We start from the raw sequence: 20,041 nt of genomic DNA, 5'->3' as shown, positions 1-20,041 counted from the left end.
TACAGCCTCGAGTCAGCCGTTAAATACAAAGAATATTTTCTATTATTTCCTTCGTGCCCTCGGGCCTCCAACTCAGATCCGACTCGGCACTTGACTGCCGAGTCGGCTTTGTCTGGAGAACACACGGGTAACAACGCTTGGTGGGAGTCCAATTTTTTAATTGCTTGCTCAACGACTGATGCTATTTCACACGAATGCCAAGAGGAAATGACTTCTCCTGATTCGACTGGGAAGCATCCACGACCCTCAGGACGACCGCACCGTGTGTAAACGACCCGGTGCAGTGACGATGAACTGTTGTAGGAAGTCGCAAGAGATCGCTCGACCCAAAGCGAATAGATCTTCTATTGGATTTTGGAATATTGCTTAAAATAATCTCCGTAGCAGCCGGCTGTTTATGACACGTGCACGTCGTGCTCAGCGGGATAGTCTTCGCCGAAATGAACAGCACTTTTGGATGTTCCAACTGAAAGGCAATTGCCAGACAAGCTAATGTGAGGCCATGAAGGCACAGTCACATGACTTCACGCTAAGCTAAAGGCGGCTAACGTTGGGCGTTCTGACATTAAGTCGTCTACAGCTAAATCTTCTCAGCTCGTGTTAACGACAAACCTTATTTCAAAAACACTGACTTCAAGACGAGGGAGCCGAACGTGCTCAAATGCTCTATGCAGGCACACACCTCGAACATGAATGATGACTTCATTTCACTTTCCTATGATGCCACGAGGCAATGTCGGAGCAAACGTCCTCTAGTGCTTCTCTCATAAAGAGGTGTGTGTGTGTGTGTGTGTGTGTGTGTGTTCAGGCTCCAGCATCATCTTGCTATCTGTCTTGTATCTACCTTCAGCAACAGGGGTGTGTATTCCATATCTCCTCAATAAAAAAGTACCAAAGGATTTACCCTGTGGCTGCAGACACACACACACACACACACACACACACACACACACACACACACACACACACACACACACACACACACACACACACACACACACACACACACACACACACACACACACACACACACACACACACACACACACACACACACACACACACACACACACACACACACACACACGTCCTCTTAAATCTCCGTCATGTTCAGATCAGATCAAATGCGTGAGATAAATATCTGAAACTCCGAATGCGAGGCCTTTCTTTCGGCCTCCTTCCTCTCCGTCTGCAGAACGTCTCAGTTCTCACCTCTCTGAGACGTTGACCGGCCATAAAGAAAAACACACAGCCCTGTCGGCCGTCTAAACACAAGCAGGGAGCTCCGAGCAAACACACACACACACACACACACACACACACACACACACACACACACACACACACACACACACACACACACACACACACACGCGCGCACGCGCACACGCACACACTTCTGATGATGGAGCTATTAAAAATAATTTCTATATATGCTTTAACATATCGGTCGACACTTGAAACGTTCACCATACGACCATCCTAACCAGTACGACTATTTTTCACCATCGTCGTTAAATGTGATGTAGTAAAAATATCACATTTTTGTTGAAAAACTCATAGAAGAGAGAGAGAGAGAGAACATTTTGGATTTGATTCCACACCGAGCACAGGCAGGAAGACTTAGAGAAACTATCCTCAGTAGATGTTACCATTGACAACAGCAGGGAATGTAAGAAGGAAACACGGTTCTATTGACTGTAATGATGACTCTATAATATCCACAGTTCCCATTGGCTAAAACTAAAATATCTTTGACTAAGATCATTTAAAAATGCCCTTACTTGTAGTCAACGAAAACTTGACTTTAAGGTCGTCAAAACGTGATAAAGACATAATAAGAATCACGCGAAAGTAAGTATGGGTTGACTAAAAACGTAAAGGTTTACGTCCACACGGCGGCGTGTCTGAAGCTCGACCAACAACCAATCAGATGAATCTCCCGCCCCGGACACACAAGCACGCGGTTTGATTGGCTAGAGCTTGTACTGGCATAAGATTCGATTGGCTGACGCTTCAGTCGAAGCTTCAAAAGTTGAACATTGCTGAACTTTTGAAGCGAGCAACACGTCCCACAATGCAGTTCGGCAAAGCGTGGTGCCACCCCATTCAAAGTGAACGGTGAAGCTTGAACGCACGCCGTGTGGACGGGCCGTTATCGTGGTCGATCCATCGTCTGTCGAGCTGTCAGTACATCAGAAAGCAGCTCCACATGATGGAGGACACCACTTTATTTTCTATTTATTCCACGGTGCTTCTCGCGGGAATTGCCTTTCACAGCTGGACACATGTCAACAGATCTGAGGTCAGGCACTGTGAGACCAGGGGATAAGGAGACACTGCCCTCTGCTGTCTCGATGCAGAACAGCAACTCATGTCCTCCCCCCGGATCAAAGCAACGTGTAGCCTCTGAATACTGCACGATCAGTCTCTTTCTCATCGTATATAAAACTAGCTGCGGATCTCGATCAAGATTTAGTGGCTTTCTGGTTGAATTTAAATAACTAAAACAAAAGTGGAAAAGCAGGAATTCATTACGGAGAGGACGGAGAGTCTTAAGTACAGGAGAAGAAGGGATGGGAGGGGCTGGTGGTACCTGGCAGGATCTCAAACAGGTGTCTTCCTGGTTCGTCCGGATTGGCTGTGAGCTCGGTCACCTGACATCCCTGCAGAGGAATACAGCCCTGAAACACAGAGAGAGAGAGAGAGAGAGAGAGATTATTATTAATTGTGATATTACACTACATTTCAGGTGGAGACATTTCTTTCTCACAGTCTCTGGGAAGGAAGGACAATGTAACCAAATATCATGGCTGCATATTAGGATACAATTTAGATTCTTCTGGCTTTCAGTTTCTGACAATCTTTGCATGAAAAAGTAAATGATAAAGTTATGTTGAGTACTGCATTTAGAATAAGATTACAGTTTGTATATCATTGTTAAAGGTGGGGTAGGTAAGTTTGAGAAACCGTCTCGAGATCGCTAGAATGTGCAAATACACAGCCGGAGAAAATCTGCCACTTCCTCACAGAGCCCCTCCCCCAACACACACGAACGCGCACATGACTAATGAGGGCACGAGATACGTTTGTGCCCCGATAGAAGGCTGACAGGCAGGTAGGCCATCCAATCGGATTGGTTGTACTTTTTACAGTATCACGGCTTCTACAGATGACATTTTTTTATGGATTTTTTGTCAAAGCACTTCAGATATTCATTGCTATCGGGATGTGAAGAGCATTCCATGGAATATAACAACAAGTGTATCTCGAGCCTGTTTCTCAAACGTACCTACCCCACCTTTAAGGGACGGTACTATAATGTGAATTATTTCCTTCTTTTTTTTTTAAAGGAAGGAAAATGACTATCTCTGATTCTCTAGCTCTAGCAAGAAAAGACAATTAACCTAATTAATAGCCAAAAAGCTGCATCTCGAGATACAAATTCCAGATATCTCCCTCAACATGTCCATCCTTAAATCCCCTCCTGGCCTTCCTTCCTCTCTCCTCTTCCTCCCCCGTCTCCTCCCCCCCTGTAAAATGTTTAAGCACCCCCCCCCCCTCATGTGATTGAACAGGCAGCAGCAGATTATCAGAATACATTATCCTCCAGATCAATACCCATTTAGCCTGAGAGGCGATGCCAGCGTCTGAGGCTCTGCAGGCTGGCATCGCCTGCTCCAGACGGGCTGCCGGCCGCCAACATTAGTCGCCATGGCTACAAATGGAAAGGGGTGGGATGGGGTGAGACAGGAGGAGAGGGGGGGGGGGGAGGAGGTCCCAAGGGTGCTATGTGCTCGGAATAACAGGAGTATCTGGCCGGGGACGAGCGAATCAACACGTCGCCCCACGGCACAAATCACAGAGAAGCAGGGTGGGAAAACCGTCTTGTTCTCCCGTGCGTCTGCAGACCACGTGTATGACGTATCCGTCTGTGTTTTCTAAATTGGGGTTTTCTATTTTGTTGTGTTTTCAAATGTTTTTACATCATGGGGATTTCAGTCTGTGGCTAGAGAGAGGCGAAGTCATACTTGCCAACCCTCCCGGTTTCATTGGCCCTCTAATAGATTACGTTGACCCAACCCAGGTAAATCAAGTTGGACCAATCAAATGGCTTAATCCTAATTAATAGCCAATTAATTAGGATTGATACTACTTATTTATAAGGTTTGTTACCAACTTCATTTACCTGGGTTGGGTCAACGTAATTGCTTAAAGCTGAAAGAAAGCCATGTGGAAATACTGTCCATGATTTAATGAAGTTCATTCAAAGAATAACTTTTGAGTGTAAAGCGTTGTAAGAAGGGGAAGAGGAAGAGGAGCGTTTATTATATCTTTAAACCATAGCTAAGACTGATTAAATCTATACTGTAAGATATATTTACCTAATCATATATTGATGGCTCTGTCCATAAAAAAACAGCTTTTAAAGATATTGTGAAATGTATACACTTCGCAAGACACTAGTGGAGGAGGTAAGATTTATAAAGCGTAATGTTTATATATTGAAATGAGACATCGTGTAATGCTAACTTCAGGAGAAATCTACCGACACAAAAAGACTAAGGAAGTCAAATACATCTACCTAAATGCGTATTTGGGATGTTTTCATTCCTCTTGTGAAAATAAATACATGATAAGGAAAGGCAAAAACTCTCAAAATGGCCGATTAAAAATCACTTTCTTTACCTTCAGTGTCTGCATTTATATCCATGAGACTTTTGATAACTCAATCTCAGACAGCACATCCAGCAGTGATGTCCTATCTAATGTAGGATGTGTGTTTATGACCTACATGTTTAAATATCTGTTAATAGTATGTAAGTTAGTAATATGAACAACTAAACGCGTATTTTTAATGTTTTTGTTCCACTTGTGTAAAAGAACACATGCAGTGGAAGCTGAGCAGCAGCACTTAGCATTAAAAACAGAGGCACAACAACAGAAATGATCCTGTGTGATGAATAGCATTTGAAGAGTTGATTTGTATTCGAAGCGCTGAATACAAATCGATGTGTGTTAAGTGAAGTTTTCCTCAGGATCCATCCCGGCATGATGACAAGGAAGAGGAAAACCGGCACACATCCTACTTCAGTATCGCCGTCCCCTCTCCACCAATTATCACATCGTTTGATCTCAGTGGGGGGGAGGGGTCTTCTGCTGAGATACAACCCCCCCCCCCCCCCCGCTGAGAGCCTCCAATTTCCTATCGATTAGAAGATGAGAGGGGAGAGAAAAGGGCCAGAGTGACACTATCTGACACAGAGGGGGAGGGGCTGTGTGTGTGTAGAGGTGTGCATTCCTCAGAGTGTGTGTGTGAGTGTGTGTGTGTGAGTGTGTGTGTGTGTGTGTGTGTGTGTTAAATCCACAGGGAGTTGCAAATCAATACACTCCGGACAGCTATTGGCAAGCTCTGATTAAAGGCAGTCTGTCAGAGCCTTCAGTCAGATGTTCCCCACAGAATGGAGAGGAGGAGAACACGTCATCCTGCGTGCGCGTGCGTGTGTGTGTGTGTGTGTGTGTGTGTGTGTGTGTGTGTGTGTGTGTGTGTGTGTGTGCTGGATAAACGACGGCTGCATCCTGCATTAAATGAACAGCGGTAGCGCAGAATGAAGACGGAATAAATCAATAAAAGTGTCAAGGTTTCAGCCAGAAATGTAAAGAGATGATTATTAAGGTCTTAATAGAGTGTGTGTGTGTGTGTGTGTGTGTGTGTGTGTGTGTGTGTGTGTGTGTGTGTGCGTGTGTGTGTGTGGGCCTGCTGTCTTTTGTTGTTGGATTACATCATCGCCTCATGTGACGGCTTTGTAAGCCTGTCAGCTACGATGAGTACTACACAACGTCTTTTATCTGACTAGTGTGTGTGTGTGTGTGTGTGTGTGTGTGTGTGAGGTCAGTCCAGGCCAGCTACCGTATTGCTTACTGCCTGAATCAGCCTCATAATGTGGAAAGTGTGAGTCAGCAGCCCTCCCTCGCCACAGAAGATTGATCAGAGATTTTAAATGTGTGTACGACGGCGGTGCAGGGATGGAGGAGTCACTCACTCTCTGTGGTTTACACTAAAGCACTCTGAGACGTCCTGTCAGCGTGACGAGTCCTCACGAACACTCCGAGTGTGTAGACGATAAAGCACATAAGGCAGTGTTGTTTGTGTACATTGTAGTACGTTTTACTGACATGTTACCGCAGGTCTTCCCTGATGTCTTCAGCTCCTGAAGAGACCCTTGTATTGACCGTTTGACTTTCTGAGTTTTTAATAATCTGTCACGTATGGATGCCAGTTCCATAAAACAAGGAGAAACTCTAAATCTTTCGATGAACAGAAAATAGCATATATTTCAATATCCCCAACACAAGTCAACTCCAGGTTTTTTTCCGCGACTTCATTTTCTGTGGCCCCGCAAGAGCTCTGAAATAATATATGTTTATTATACGATTACATGGCGATGTACAGAGGCACGTTGCCCATAAACTACATGTCCCACAATGCATCTCTCATTTGACTTTTTTCAAAATGTTTTTTTTGTTTTTCCAGAATTTGGCTTTTCTTTTAAAATCATTTTGTGACATTCTCACTGAAGAGACTTCTGCTTCCAGACGTAGTTAATTACGAAGTTATTATTACCCTATCAGATAATAATCCAATGCAGAGGCAATAATGTAATATAATACATTATTTTCTATATATTCAATATTTATATATAATCTTAAAGCTACAACCGGCCCTTTGAGTGCAACCATAATGCTGATCTGGCCCGAGATGAAATTGAGTTTGACACCCCTGCTGTAAAGAATAGAATAAATTATATTCAAAACGTATGAAAATCAAATAGAGAGATATACTGTTGTTCTCCACTTAAAGGTGGGGTAGGTAAGTTTCAGAAACCGGCTCGAGATACCCTTTTTGTTATATTCCATGGAATGCTCTTAACATCCCGATAGCAATGAATATCTGAAGTGCTTTGACAACAAATCCATAAAAAATGTCATCTGTAGAAGCCGTGATACTGTAAAAAGTACAAGATGGCCGACCTGCCTGTCAGCCTTCCATCGGGGCACAAACTTATCTCGTGCCCTCATTGGTCATGTGCGCGTTCGTGTGTGTTGGAGGAGGGGCTCTGTGAGGAAGTGGCAGATTTTCTCCGGTTGTGTATTTTCAAATTCTAGCGATCTCGAGCCGGTCCCTCAAACTTACCCCACCTTTAAACAGTAGCAGGAAGTTTGGGAATTCATGTCGATTAAAATGGCTTCAGTCAGATGTATCGTGCTGCCACCTGGAAACCCTAATCCTCAATAGCATTGAGCACCTTCTCAGTATCGAAAAAGCAAATTTGAGATATTGTAATTTGAGTTCTTGTATACGTGCGTGAAGTTGACTTGTACAGCACCCTTTGGAGCCACACTTTATCAAATGTATTAATTGGTGGCGTCTCCCTTTTAATATAACTTAGGAAAGCATCACTTTAGCATTTGGAAGCAGCACCAAGCGGGCAAAGATAAAACACTTCTTCTTCATGTCTCTTCTACATCACCATGTGTCCCCTCTTCTCCATGTCTCTTCTACATCAACATGTGTCCCCTCTTCTTCACGTCTCTTCTACATCAACATGTGTCCCCTCTTCTTCATGTCTCTTCTACATCAACATGTGTCCCCTCTTCTTCATGTCTCTTCTACATCAACATGTGTCCCCTCTTCTTCATGTCTCTTCTACATCAACATGTGTCCCCTCTTCTTCATGTCTCTTCTACATCAACATGTGTCCCCTCTTCTCCATGTCTCTTCTACATCAACATGTGTCCCCTCTTCTCCATGTCTCTTCTACATCAACATGTGTCCCCTCTTCTCCATGTCTCTTCTACATCAACATGTGTCCCCTCTTCTTCATGTCTCTTCTACATCAACATGTGTCCCCTCTTCTCCATGTCTCTTCTACATCAACATGTGTCCCCTCTTCTCCATGTCTCTTCTACATCAACATGTGTCCCCTCTTCTCCATGTCTCTTCTACATCAACATGTGTCCCCTCTTCTTCACGTCTCTTCTACATCAACATGTGTCCCCTCTTCTTCATGTCTCTTCTACATCAACATGTGTCCCCTCTTCTTCATGTCTCTTCTACATCAACATGTGTCCCCTCTTCTTCATGTCTCTTCTACATCAACATGTGTCCCCTCTTCTTCATGTCTCCTCTACATCAACATGTGTCCCCTCTTCTTCATGTCTCTTCTACATCAACATGTGTCCCCTCTTCTTCATGTCTCTTCTACATCAACATGTGTCCCCTCTTCTTCATGTCTCTTCTATATCAACATGTGTCCCCTCTTCTTCATGTCTCTTCTACATCAACATGTGTCCCCTCTTCTTCATGTCTCTTCTACATCAACATGTGTCCCCTCTTCTTCATGTCTCTTCTACATCAACATGTGTCCCCTCTTCTTCATGTCTCTTCTACATCAACATGTGTCCCCTCTTCTTCATGTCTCTTCTACATCAACATGTGTCCCCTCTTCTTCATGTCTCCTCTACATCAACATGTGTCCCCTCTTCTTCATGTCTCTTCTACATCAACATGTGTCCCCTCTTCTTCATGTCTCTTCTACATCAACATGTGTCCCCTCTTCTTCATGTCTCTTCTACATCAACATGTGTCCCCTCTTCTTCATGTCTCATCTACATCAACATGTGTCCCCTCTTCTTCATGTCTCTTCTACATCAACATGTGTCCCCTCTTCTCCATGTCTCTTCTACATCAACATGTGTCCCCTCTTCTTCATGTCTCTTCTACATCAACATGTGTCCCCTCTTCTCCATGTCTCTTCTACATCACCATGTGTCCCCTCTTCTTCATGTCTCTTCTACATCAACATGTGTCCCCTCTTCTCCATGTCTCTTCTACATCAACATGTGTCCCCTCTTCTTCATGTCTCCTCTACATCAACATGTGTCCCCTCTTCTCCATGTCTCTTCTACATCAACATGTGTCCCCTCTTCTTCATGTCTCCTTTACATCAACATGTGTCCCCTCTTCTTCATGTCTCTTCTACATCAACATGTGTCCCCTCTTCTTCATGTCTCTTCTACATCAACATGTGTCCCCTCTTCTTCATGTCTCTTCTACATCAACATGTGTCCCCTCTTCTCCATGTCTCTTCTACATCAACATGTGTCCCCTCTTCTTCATGTCTCTTCTACATCAACATGTGTCCCCTCTTCTTCACCTCTCTTCTACATCAACATGTGTCCCCTCTTCTTCATGTCTCCTCTACATCAACATGTGTCCCCTCTTCTTCACGTCTCTTCTGCATCAACATGTGTCCCCTCTTCTTCACGTCTCCTCTACATCAACATGTGTCCCCTCTTCTTCATGTCTCTTCTACATCAACATGTGTCCCCTCTTCTTCATGTCTCTTCTACATCAACATGTGTCCCCTCTTCTTCATGTCTCTTCTACATCAACATGTGTCCCCTCTTCTTCATGTCTCTTCTACATCAACACGTGTCCCCTCTTCTCCATGTCTCTTCTACATCAACACGTGTCCCCTCTTCTTCATGTCTCTTCTACATCAACATGTGTCCCCTCTTCTCCATGTCTCTTCTACATCAACATGTGTCCCCTCTTCTTCATGTCTCTTCTACATCAACACGTGTCCCCTCTTCTCCATGTCTCTTCTACATCAACACGTGTCCCCTCTTCTTCATGTCTCTTCTACATCAACACGTGTCCCCTCGTCTTCATGTCTCTTCTACATCAACATGTGTCCCCTCTTCTCCATGTCTCTTCTACATCAACATGTGTCCCCTCTTCTTCATGTCTCTTCTACATCAACATGTGTCCCCTCTTCTCCATGTCTCTTCTACATCAACATGTGTCCCCTCTTCTCCATGTCTCTTCTACATCAACATGTGTCCCCTCTTCTCCATGTCTCTTCTACATCAACATGTGTCCCCTCTTCTTCATGTCTCTTCTACATCAACATGTGTCCCCTCTTCTCCATGTCTCTTCTACATCAACATGTGTCCCCTCTTCTCCATGTCTCTTCTACATCAACATGTGTCCCCTCTTCTTCATGTCTCTTCTACATCAACATGTGTCCCCTCTTCTCCATGTCTCTTCTACATCAACATGTGTCCCCTCTTCTCCATGTCTCTTCTACATCAACATGTGTCCCCTCTTCTTCATGTCTCTTCTACATCAACATGTGTCCCCTCTTCTTCATGTCTCTTCTACATCAACATGTGTCCCCTCTTCTCCATGTCTCTTCTACATCAACATGTGTCCCCTCTTCTTCATGTCTCTTCTACATCAACATGTGTCCCCTCTTCTTCATGTCTCTTCTACATCAACATGTGTCCCCTCTGTGGAAAGAGACTCTGAAAGTTTCAGGAACAAAGATTTTCTCTCTTTTTGATCCATTTCTATAAAAACCTGTCTGAAAATGAGCTGATCAGATTTTGGCCACTTTGTGATGTCATCACGATGTGTTGTCTTGTGTAGCCATTAGCCAATCAGCAACCAAGGTAACCCCCCCCCCCCCCCCCCTTATCACCTGAATCTCCTCTAGAGCACCATTGTGTTATTTGTAACCAAATGTCTCTCAGAGGGGCGTGGGGAGGGGCTCCTTGTCTTCATCTAAAGTCACAGACAGAGAATCAGCACTTTGGAAACAGGGCTGAAACAGAGGGGATTATGGGTAATACTGCAATGATCTGTTTGGTGTTTCAGCCAATCAGAGACAGGCTCTGTATATATCTGAGACCTGTGATATACTGATGAGAAACAGTATAATAGGGGACCTTTAATAACTCTCTTCCACTCCTCAGTCTAAAGATGGCCGCTGTGTTGCTGTACCTGTGGCTTGGTTTCTTCCTCGTCTTTGTAGAAGAACAGCTGATCCGAGCGCAGCACGAACCATCGCAGCTGCCAGTTCTTCATGATGCTGCGCTGCTTCTTCAGCCAGCCGCCCTTCAGAGCGCTCTCCTGCAGGCTGGGGGAGGCGGGTCGGCCTCGAGACACATCGCCCATCACCATGCTCTTTGACCTGGCTGCTAACACACACAACAAAACACACATTTAAAAAACTGTTAGAAGAATCTCCCTGGTCTCCGTCTTGAGCTTCAACCTCAGGATCCATGTATCTGTGATCCTCTCCAGAAAGGAAGGAGTCATCACATACAGAGCATCCACTAGTTCCTGAACATGCTGATATCCAAGAGAGGGAGTCACACAGTCACAAGATGGAGGAATACCGGGTCATACATCCTGTCATCTACAAAATACTGACTTTTTTCTCGAAATGTTGGCTTTTTTCTGAAAATCTCAAAATTCTGACTTTTTCTAAAAATTCTGACTTTCTCTCAAAATCCTGACTTTTTCTCAAAATCTCAAAATTCTGACTTTTTCTAAATACTTAAAAATGTTAAATCTCCCTGGTCCCCGGCTTGAGCTTCAGTCTCAGGATCCACGTGTCTGTGATCCTTTCCAGAAAGGAAGGAGTCATCACATACAGAGCATCCACTAGTTCCTGAACATGCTGATATCCAAGAGAGGGAGTTACACAGTCACAAGATGGAGGAATACCGGGTCATACATCCTGTCATCTACAAAATATTGACTTTTTTCTCAAAATGTTGGCTTTTCTCTCAAAATCTCAAAATGTTGACTTTCTCTCAAAATCTTGACTTTTTCTCAAAATCCTGACTTTTTCTAAAAATTCTGACTTTCTCCCAAAATTCTGACTTTCTCTCAAAATCCTGACTTTTAATCCAAATTCTGACTTTTTCTCAAAATCCTGACTTTCTCTCAAAATCCTGACTTTTTCTCAAAATCCTGACTTTCTTTAAAAATCCTGACTTTTTCTCAAAATCCTGACTTTCTCTAAAAATCCTGTCTTTTTCTGAATACTTAAAAATGTTAAATCTCCCTGGTCCCCGGCTTGAGTTTCAATCTCAGGATCCATGTATCTGTGATCCTCTCCAGAATGGAAGGAGTCATCACATACAGAGCATCAACTAGTTCCTGAGCAGTGTCCTTCACATGCTGATATCTCTCAAAATCCTGACTTTTTCTCAAAATCCTGACTTTCTCTAAAAATCCTGACTTTTTCTCAAAATCCTGACTTTCTCTAAAAATCCTGTCTTTTTCTGAATACTTAAAAATGTTAAATCTCCCTGGTCCCCGGCTTGAGTTTCAATCTCAGGATCCATGTGTCTGTGATCCTCTCCAGAAAGGAAGGAGTCATCACATACAGAGCATCAACTAGTTCCTGAACATGCTGATATCCAAGAGAGGGAGTCACACAGTCACAAGATGGAGGAATACCGGGTCATACATCCTGTCATCTACAAAATACTGACTATTTTCTCGAAATGTTGGCTTTTTTCTGAAAATCTCAAAATTCTGACTTTTTCTAAAAATTCTGACTTTCTCTCAAAATCCTGACTTTTTCTCAAAATCTCAAAATTCTGACTTTTTCTAAATACTTAAAAATGTTAAATCTCCCTGGTCCCCGGCTTGAGCTTCAGTCTCAGGATCCACGTGTCTGTGATCCTCTCCAGAAAGGAAGGAGTCATCACATACAGAGCATCCACTAGTTCCTGAACATGCTGATATCCAAGAGAGGGAGTTACACAGTCACAAGATGGAGGAATACCGGGTCATACATCCTGTCATCTACAAAATATTGACTTTTTTCTCAAAATGTTGGCTTTTCTCTCAAAATGTTGACTTTCTCTCAAAATCTTGACTTTTTCTCAAAATCCTGACTTTTTCTAAAAATTCTGACTTTCTCCCAAAATTGTGACTTTCTCTCAAAATCCTGACTTTTAATCCAAATTCTGACTTTTTCTCAAATCCTGACTTTCTCTCAAAATTCAGACTTTTTATCAAAATCCTGACTTTCTCTCAAAATCTAAAAATTCTCACTTTTTCCTGAATACTTAAAAATGTTAAATCTCCCTGGTCCCCGGCTCGAGCTTCATCTCAGGATCCATGTATCTGTGATCCTCTCCAGAAAGGAAGGAGTCATCACATACAGAGCATCCACTAGTTCCTGAACATGCTGATATCCAAGAGAGGGAGTTACACAGTCACAAGATGGAGGAATACCGGGTCATACATCCTGTCATCTACAAAATATTGACTTTTTTCTCAAAATGTTGGCTTTTCTCTCAAAATGTTGACTTTCTCTCAAAATCTTGACTTTTTCTCAAAATCCTGACTTTTTCTAAAAATTCTGACTTTCTCCCAAAATTCTGACTTTCTCTCAAAATCCTGACTTTTAATCCAAATTCTGACTTTTTCTCAAAATCCTGACTTTCTCTCAAAATCCTGACTTTTTCTCAAAATCCTGACTTTCTCTCAAAATCTCAAAATTCTGACTTTTTCTAAATACTTAAAAATGTTAAATCTCCCTGGTCCCCGGCTTGAGCTTCAGTCTCAGGATCCACGTGTCTGTGATCCTCTCCAGAAAGGAAGGAGTCATCACATACAGAGCATCCACTAGTTCCTGAACATGCTGATATCCAAGAGAGGGAGTTACACAGTCACAAGATGGAGGAATACCGGGTCATACATCCTGTCATCTACAAAATATTGACTTTTTTCTCAAAATGTTGGCTTTTCTCTCAAAATGTTGACTTTCTCTCAAAATCTTGACTTTTTCTCAAAATCCTGACTTTTTCTAAAAATTCTGACTTTCTCCCAAAATTCTGACTTTCTCTCAAAATCCTGACTTTTAATCCAAATTCTGACTTTTTCTCAAAATCCTGACTTTCTCTCAAAATCCTGACTTTTTCTCAAAATCCTGACTTTCTCTCAAAATCCTGACTTTTTCTCAAAATCCTGACTTTCTCTAAAAATCCTGACTTTTTCTCAAAATCCTGACTTTTTCTGAATACTTAAAAATGTTAAATCTCCCTGGTCCCCGGCTTGAGTTTCAATCTCAGGATCCGTGTGTCTGTGATCCTCTTCAGAATGGAAGGAGTCATCACATACAGAGCATCAGCTAGTTCCTGAGCAGTGTCCTTCACATGCTGATATCCAAGAGAGGGAGTTACACAGTCACAAGATGGAGGAATAGAAAGCAGTATTCAATGTTTACTTCAGATTAGCTCCACGTCAGAAATGAGCATGCTTGATGTCTCTCTCCATAGAGGCTGAATCATCATGTTCATCACATAGCTATCATCTGCCTCAAGCAGTCCTGATGCTCTTCCAGGTCATCACACATGCTGTCGTGTTCACAGCTACAGTTGATACCTTTGTTAGCATGCTGCTCTCACGTTGGAGGAGGACATTCAGGGTTTTCCCAACAAAAACTTTATTTAGATTTCAATGGAAGAAACAATCCTTGATAGAGGGGATTGGGGCTGTGATGGGAATGCTTACACCAGGGATGGGCAAATGGCGGCCCGCGGGTCGCATGCGGCCCCCACCTCCTCTTTTTGCGGCCCTCAGATTAATTTATAAACGTAATTAATAATTAAAAAAAAAAGATAATTGACTTGTAGTACTGATACCGTCCACTAGTCGCGAGCTGCGTACATGATTTCAAATATCGCAAAAATAATCTTGTGTGTATTGTGTTTGTTTCCCGGGGCAACCCTCACAAGAAACACCGGCTGTTGTTGTTGTTGTTATGCCTGCTGTGACGTATCTTGTAATTATGCCGTCACAAGCTTCAAAGCTGTATTTATCATCTGAATTTGGCGAAACAAGTTGAATATTCTTAAAACCAAGACTTTGTTTATTTGAAATCAGATGAAAACAAACTGTCACGGACCCTGCCGTGTTATCTATGATTACTACGCTTTTCATTCATAATTTCAGCGGGAGGGAGGGGGGGCGGCGCTGAGGAACAGCAGAGTGCGGGCTGACGGGTGTCTGTATGCAGAGACTGGCTACAAGTGGTTTAGGTTCAAGTTAGACAACTAACGTCAGGGGTAGTGTTCATGACTTCGTGTGTATGTCACCTTAATGGTTAATCTCAATACACACACATTTTCCGTGCTTTCCAATAGTTTAAAATACTTTTATTCCGCTGTTTAATAACCTGTTCAATACAAACATGCCACTTGTAAAAATGAAATAACATTTCTGTGAACTGATATTTGTTTAGTGAGCTTATTAGAGGATGTTCCCTTTGATTGTAAAATGTCAATGAAGATGTCAGACTTAGTATATTTGTTAATAATTACATACAACACATGGAATGTGTGTGTGTGTGTGTGTGTTCCAAGTGAATCTGCGGCCCCCTGGTGGCCAGTACATCAATTATGTGGCCCCCACCACCATCAAAGTTGCCCATCGCTGGCTTACACAATAGAGGGTTTATTGAAAGGCTTAAATTAAAGCGTATATTAGTGTACAGTGTGCCACCATGACTTCTGCCACTCTCCTCAGCTCTGCATATTTAACTGACTCTTAAACTGGTTATAAACATATCGGCCTGCAGTCTAAACTCCCCCCCACAACCTAAACATTAAGACGGACGGCACAGCTGTTCCCATCTTCCTGGTTTGACTTAAGGCCTAATGATTCCTAACATGACAATTGTAATATAAAAATATCCATTAAGTCTAATGTTTGATACTTTAATATATGAATATGAATGAGCCCAATAATGCCTGAACACAGTCCAGATGTATTCAAGTAAGGCGTCACTGAAGTCCATCTTTGTCGACAAACCTTCATGTCATTTGCAGTTTTGTCTTTTATTCCCCGGCTGACTCGTTTCAGTCTCGCTTCCTTTGCATTTTTCAAAAGCACTTTCCTCCAACTTTTAGCTTCATGCATCATTTATACTCTTGCTCTTTGTCCACTACATCTTTTGGGTGGGTTTCCAGGCCATTGGAATGGCAATTTAAAAAGGAAATGCGATGTCCTCTTAAACATCGCCTGCTCTACTGGACAGTCCTAGAACGAATGGTCCCCGGTCGGCCAGGATGTCCTCCAACATTAAAACACCACATTATTATTCTGTCCTTCCATCGAACTCTTCACACACATCTCTTTATTTCACATAAACGCAGGCAGGGAGCGACGGGCTCACAAAGGGATTCATGCGGTGTGAATTCAGCTCGTGTCTTTTTCATTTTCTCTCCAATACAAGCCTGGGTTATCCCTCATTGTGTATAACACGCACACACACACACGCACACACACACACACACACACACACACACACACGCACGCACGCACACACACACACACACGCACGGGGACCTCCAATTTGTCCCCATAAGGGAGGCGAGTCCCCACACGTGACTCTGTAAACAGATGTAGGTCCCCACAAGTATAGTAATGCTAGGACACACACACACACACACACACACACACACACACACACACACACACACACACACACACACACACACACACACACACACACACACACACACACACACACACACACACACACACACACACACACACACACACACACACACACACACACACACACAGTCTGCCCCAGGCTGAGACGCCTCTGGATGAAGGCGCGGTGGGACTGAGAGGTTGCAGGCAAATAATGACAGAAAGCAGATTGCAATAGAGTGCACATGGGGAACACACACACACACACACACACACACACACACACACACACACACACACACACACACACACACACACACACACACACACACACACACACACACACACACACACACACACACACACACACACACACACACACACACACACACACACACACACACACACGCACACAGACATAGCCTCAGGTGACGGGGATCCCCCCCCTTCCATTTCAGAGGTCCTTGGGAGAGGCTCATTGTGTGGAATAGCAGCCGAGTATTGGGGCTTTGAGCCGGGATAATAAGCCCACATGGGACCGACTGGATCACTCCCAACAAACGGGTGAAACCTGAGCTCCGTCAAGGACAGCTTTAAAAGAGAGGGGGGGGGGGCAGCAGCAGCTTGATGACATCATCGCAACGTGATATCGGGTTTGTCTCCACCGGGCTTTACCCATGTTGTATGTAAGACAACAGCTGTGAAGAAATCGTCATTCATTGTACGACGTTTTTTTTGTATATTTAAATTTGGTGTTAATTCTTGACTTTAAGCTTTTTTAATGCTAAATCTATTTTTTTCATATATAGATTTTCTTTCTAGAATCCTTATGAGGGGTTTTTCTAGAGAAATATAGTATGAGGTGATACTGTGGCGCTGATCTTGTTTATAAGATAAATAAATTCTCACAAGAATACGACGCCCGTATACAAGATGGCGACACGGAAGTAAACAACAACGTGACGTCGGAGCTCCGTAAAGACAAACCGTCTGACGCTCTATTTCACACGATTTTTATATTTTTATATTTTTTGAGTAATTATACAGTTATCGACCAACAGAAATATTGTTTCCTGGCATCCCTTCTGGAAAATCTGCATTTCGGTATGAGGCTGAACACCGAGGGTAACGCAGCGTCCACACGGCGGCGTGCGTCGAAGCTTGCCGGTAGGCGTGTCTGGAGCGCGGCCAACAACCAATCACATGAATCTCCCGCCCCGGACACACAAGCACGCGGTTTGATTGGCTAGAGCTTGTACTGGCATATGATTTGATTGGCTGACGCTTCCGTCGAAGCTTCAAAAGTTGACCAATGTACACTCCTCACAGGGGGAAAAAACGCTTTTGGAACGAGCTGTCTTTATTGTAATATTAGCTCAATCTCCAATGGTCTGTATTTTTTTTGCTGGATCGTTTCCTCGTCAACCAATCAGAAGAACGTGTGCATTTTTTGTACCAATTGTACACTTATACCAAAGTGTATGGCATAGAATTTTGGACTGACATTAGTAAGTAATCATGGTCCAGTAATTAATGCTATTGGGCTGCTTGTGATAGTAGTTAGGATATTTGATAATGGCAGCTTTGTGCAGGATGCCTCGTTTTGTGTTGGTTGGCAATTTTCTTCGACGAATGAGGTCTGTACCGTTTTAATTTCCACTTATTTGAGTATTGGCTCAGCTTGCTTGGAACCGGGACCAAAGTGATACTAAAAAAAGTACCGGCTACTATCCAAAACGTTTGCTGATGGAAAACCAAGAAAGAACAGTTCCGATTGTGAGTTGAGAAGGACTGTGGAAATGCGACAAAAGTGTCTCGTTGAAGCTTCGCCGCACGCCGCCGTGTGGACGGGCCGTAAGAGGGCGCAGCAGATAAAACGTTGGTTATACTTTGCACCGCCGTACACCAGATCAAATTGGTGTTTCTGAAAGTGGATTCAAGACAGCAGCGTTGGTATGACTTTTGACAATGTTTAACAATCATATTGCAATAGTTGCCTCGTGTCAGATGCAGGAATGAAAGCGTGTCTTTAAATTGAGTTATTGGCAAGCTGAGACGATGGATATATTCTTGGCAGGCAAACAAGGCAAAGCTATTGGATGATCATGTATAATTTATAGGATTCAATTGAGCAGACATCCTCCCTGCTGCTGTGCAACAGAAATGATCGATGTTGAGAGGAAGGTAGGGGGAGATGAATGGGGAGGGGGGAGAAAATCAATGTTTTTTTATTTATTGTCTCATCTCTCTGCCTCCAGCATACATACAGCCTGAAGCAGAGGGCTCACGTAGGTTTTTATTTCACGTCAGAGCCTTTCCCTGCAGCCTGTTGATCCTCAGAGACGTGCTGCGTGAAGGTCAGACTGATTGTTATTTTTAACAGATTAAAAAAAAATTATGTTTCCAAAGTGGCAAGTCTTGTTGAAATATTTAGTTTCCATATGTGAACATTTATTGATTTTTTTTACAATTGTCTTTTTCGATTTTCAATATTAAAGCCACACACAAAACAACACAAACAAAATAAATACCTCAATAAAATTAACTGAAATATTGTCAACACAAAGAAATGCAAATAATGCTGAACGTAGCCTCTCGTTAGCTTAATGCTACTATTAGACACTGCGCCCACTCTGTTGCCAGCTTTGAGAGGAATAAGCAACCAGGTCTGAAAACAAGCAACACATACATGAGGTTGTGTACTTTTAAACCAAAACTCAGGCCTCAGGATGACTTTAAGACGTGAACATGGTCATTTTTGTTTTGTAACATTAAATAAAAATAAAGAAAATAAAGAAAAAAAAAGAAGGAAAAAAAAGAAAAAGAAAAAAAAAAAGAAAAAAGAAAATAAATAAAGAAAATATTTTATAAAAAATAAATAAAAAATGCTCTAATTGGACCAGTCCTTCGTCGGCACTCGATGACATAGTATGCTTGAAATAGTGGCTCTGGAGCAGCCTTCCTCGACATCGAGAAACACCCACAGTGAAAATATGTTTCTGAACATCTCAGATCTCAAAGGTTATTAAATAAACTGCAGCTTTAATTAAACATGATGAAGATGTAATGGGATATAAGATCCATTGTTGTTGTTGTTGTTGTTGTTGACTAAATGGATTGAATGTGCTCTTATGGACCTCTCCTTCCTTCCGGTCTCCTTAATGCTCTCATTTCAATAATCACTCTTTCCTTTATGTCCACTGCCCTCTCCCTCTTTATTTATCTCTTCTCTACCGAGGCTTTTCATTCATCCATCTTGTGTTAATCCAGTGTTTTCCAGCTCTGTCATTTTCACCGTTTCCCTTCATGTCTCAGCTTTGACTCCGATTCTACTTTTCCATCCCGACGTTCAGCGCTGATGGTCCTGTTGAATCAAAGCTCAAACACACACACACACACACACACACACACACACACACACACACACACACACCGAGAACACACACACAGAGAACACACACACCGAGAACACACACACACAGAGAACACACACACCGAGAACACACACACACACCGAGAACACACACACACCGAGAACACACACACTGAGAACACACACACACTGAGAACACACACACCGAGAACACACACACCGAGAACACACACACACCGAGAACACACAACACACACACACACACCGAGAACACACACACACCGAGAACACACACACCGAGAGCACACACACACTAAATGAGAAAAATAACAAAAAAAATAACAATAAAAAAAAAA

At 42.9% G+C, this 20,041-nt stretch overlaps 1 protein-coding gene across 1 annotated transcript; it reads right to left on the bottom strand.

Moving 5' to 3' along the window:
• Positions 1 to 2,555: 2,555 nt before the first annotated feature.
• On the bottom strand, positions 2,556 to 11,039 carry LOC117441663 (rho GTPase-activating protein 22-like). The gene is made up of 2 exons (XM_034077703.2): positions 10,850 to 11,039; positions 2,556 to 2,684 (listed from the first exon to the last, which is right to left on the bottom strand). The coding sequence occupies exons 1-2, from the start codon at positions 11,027 to 11,029 to the stop codon at positions 2,556 to 2,558; spliced, it is 309 nt and encodes a 102-aa protein (XP_033933594.1). The 5' UTR covers positions 11,030 to 11,039.
• Positions 11,040 to 20,041: the final 9,002 nt, after the last annotated feature.

This window comes from Pseudochaenichthys georgianus, unplaced genomic scaffold, assembly GCF_902827115.2.
Source record: "Pseudochaenichthys georgianus unplaced genomic scaffold, fPseGeo1.2 scaffold_1870_arrow_ctg1, whole genome shotgun sequence".
Lineage (NCBI taxonomy): Eukaryota > Metazoa > Chordata > Actinopteri > Perciformes > Channichthyidae > Pseudochaenichthys > Pseudochaenichthys georgianus.
This window is presented reverse-complemented; position numbering and strand designations above follow the sequence as displayed.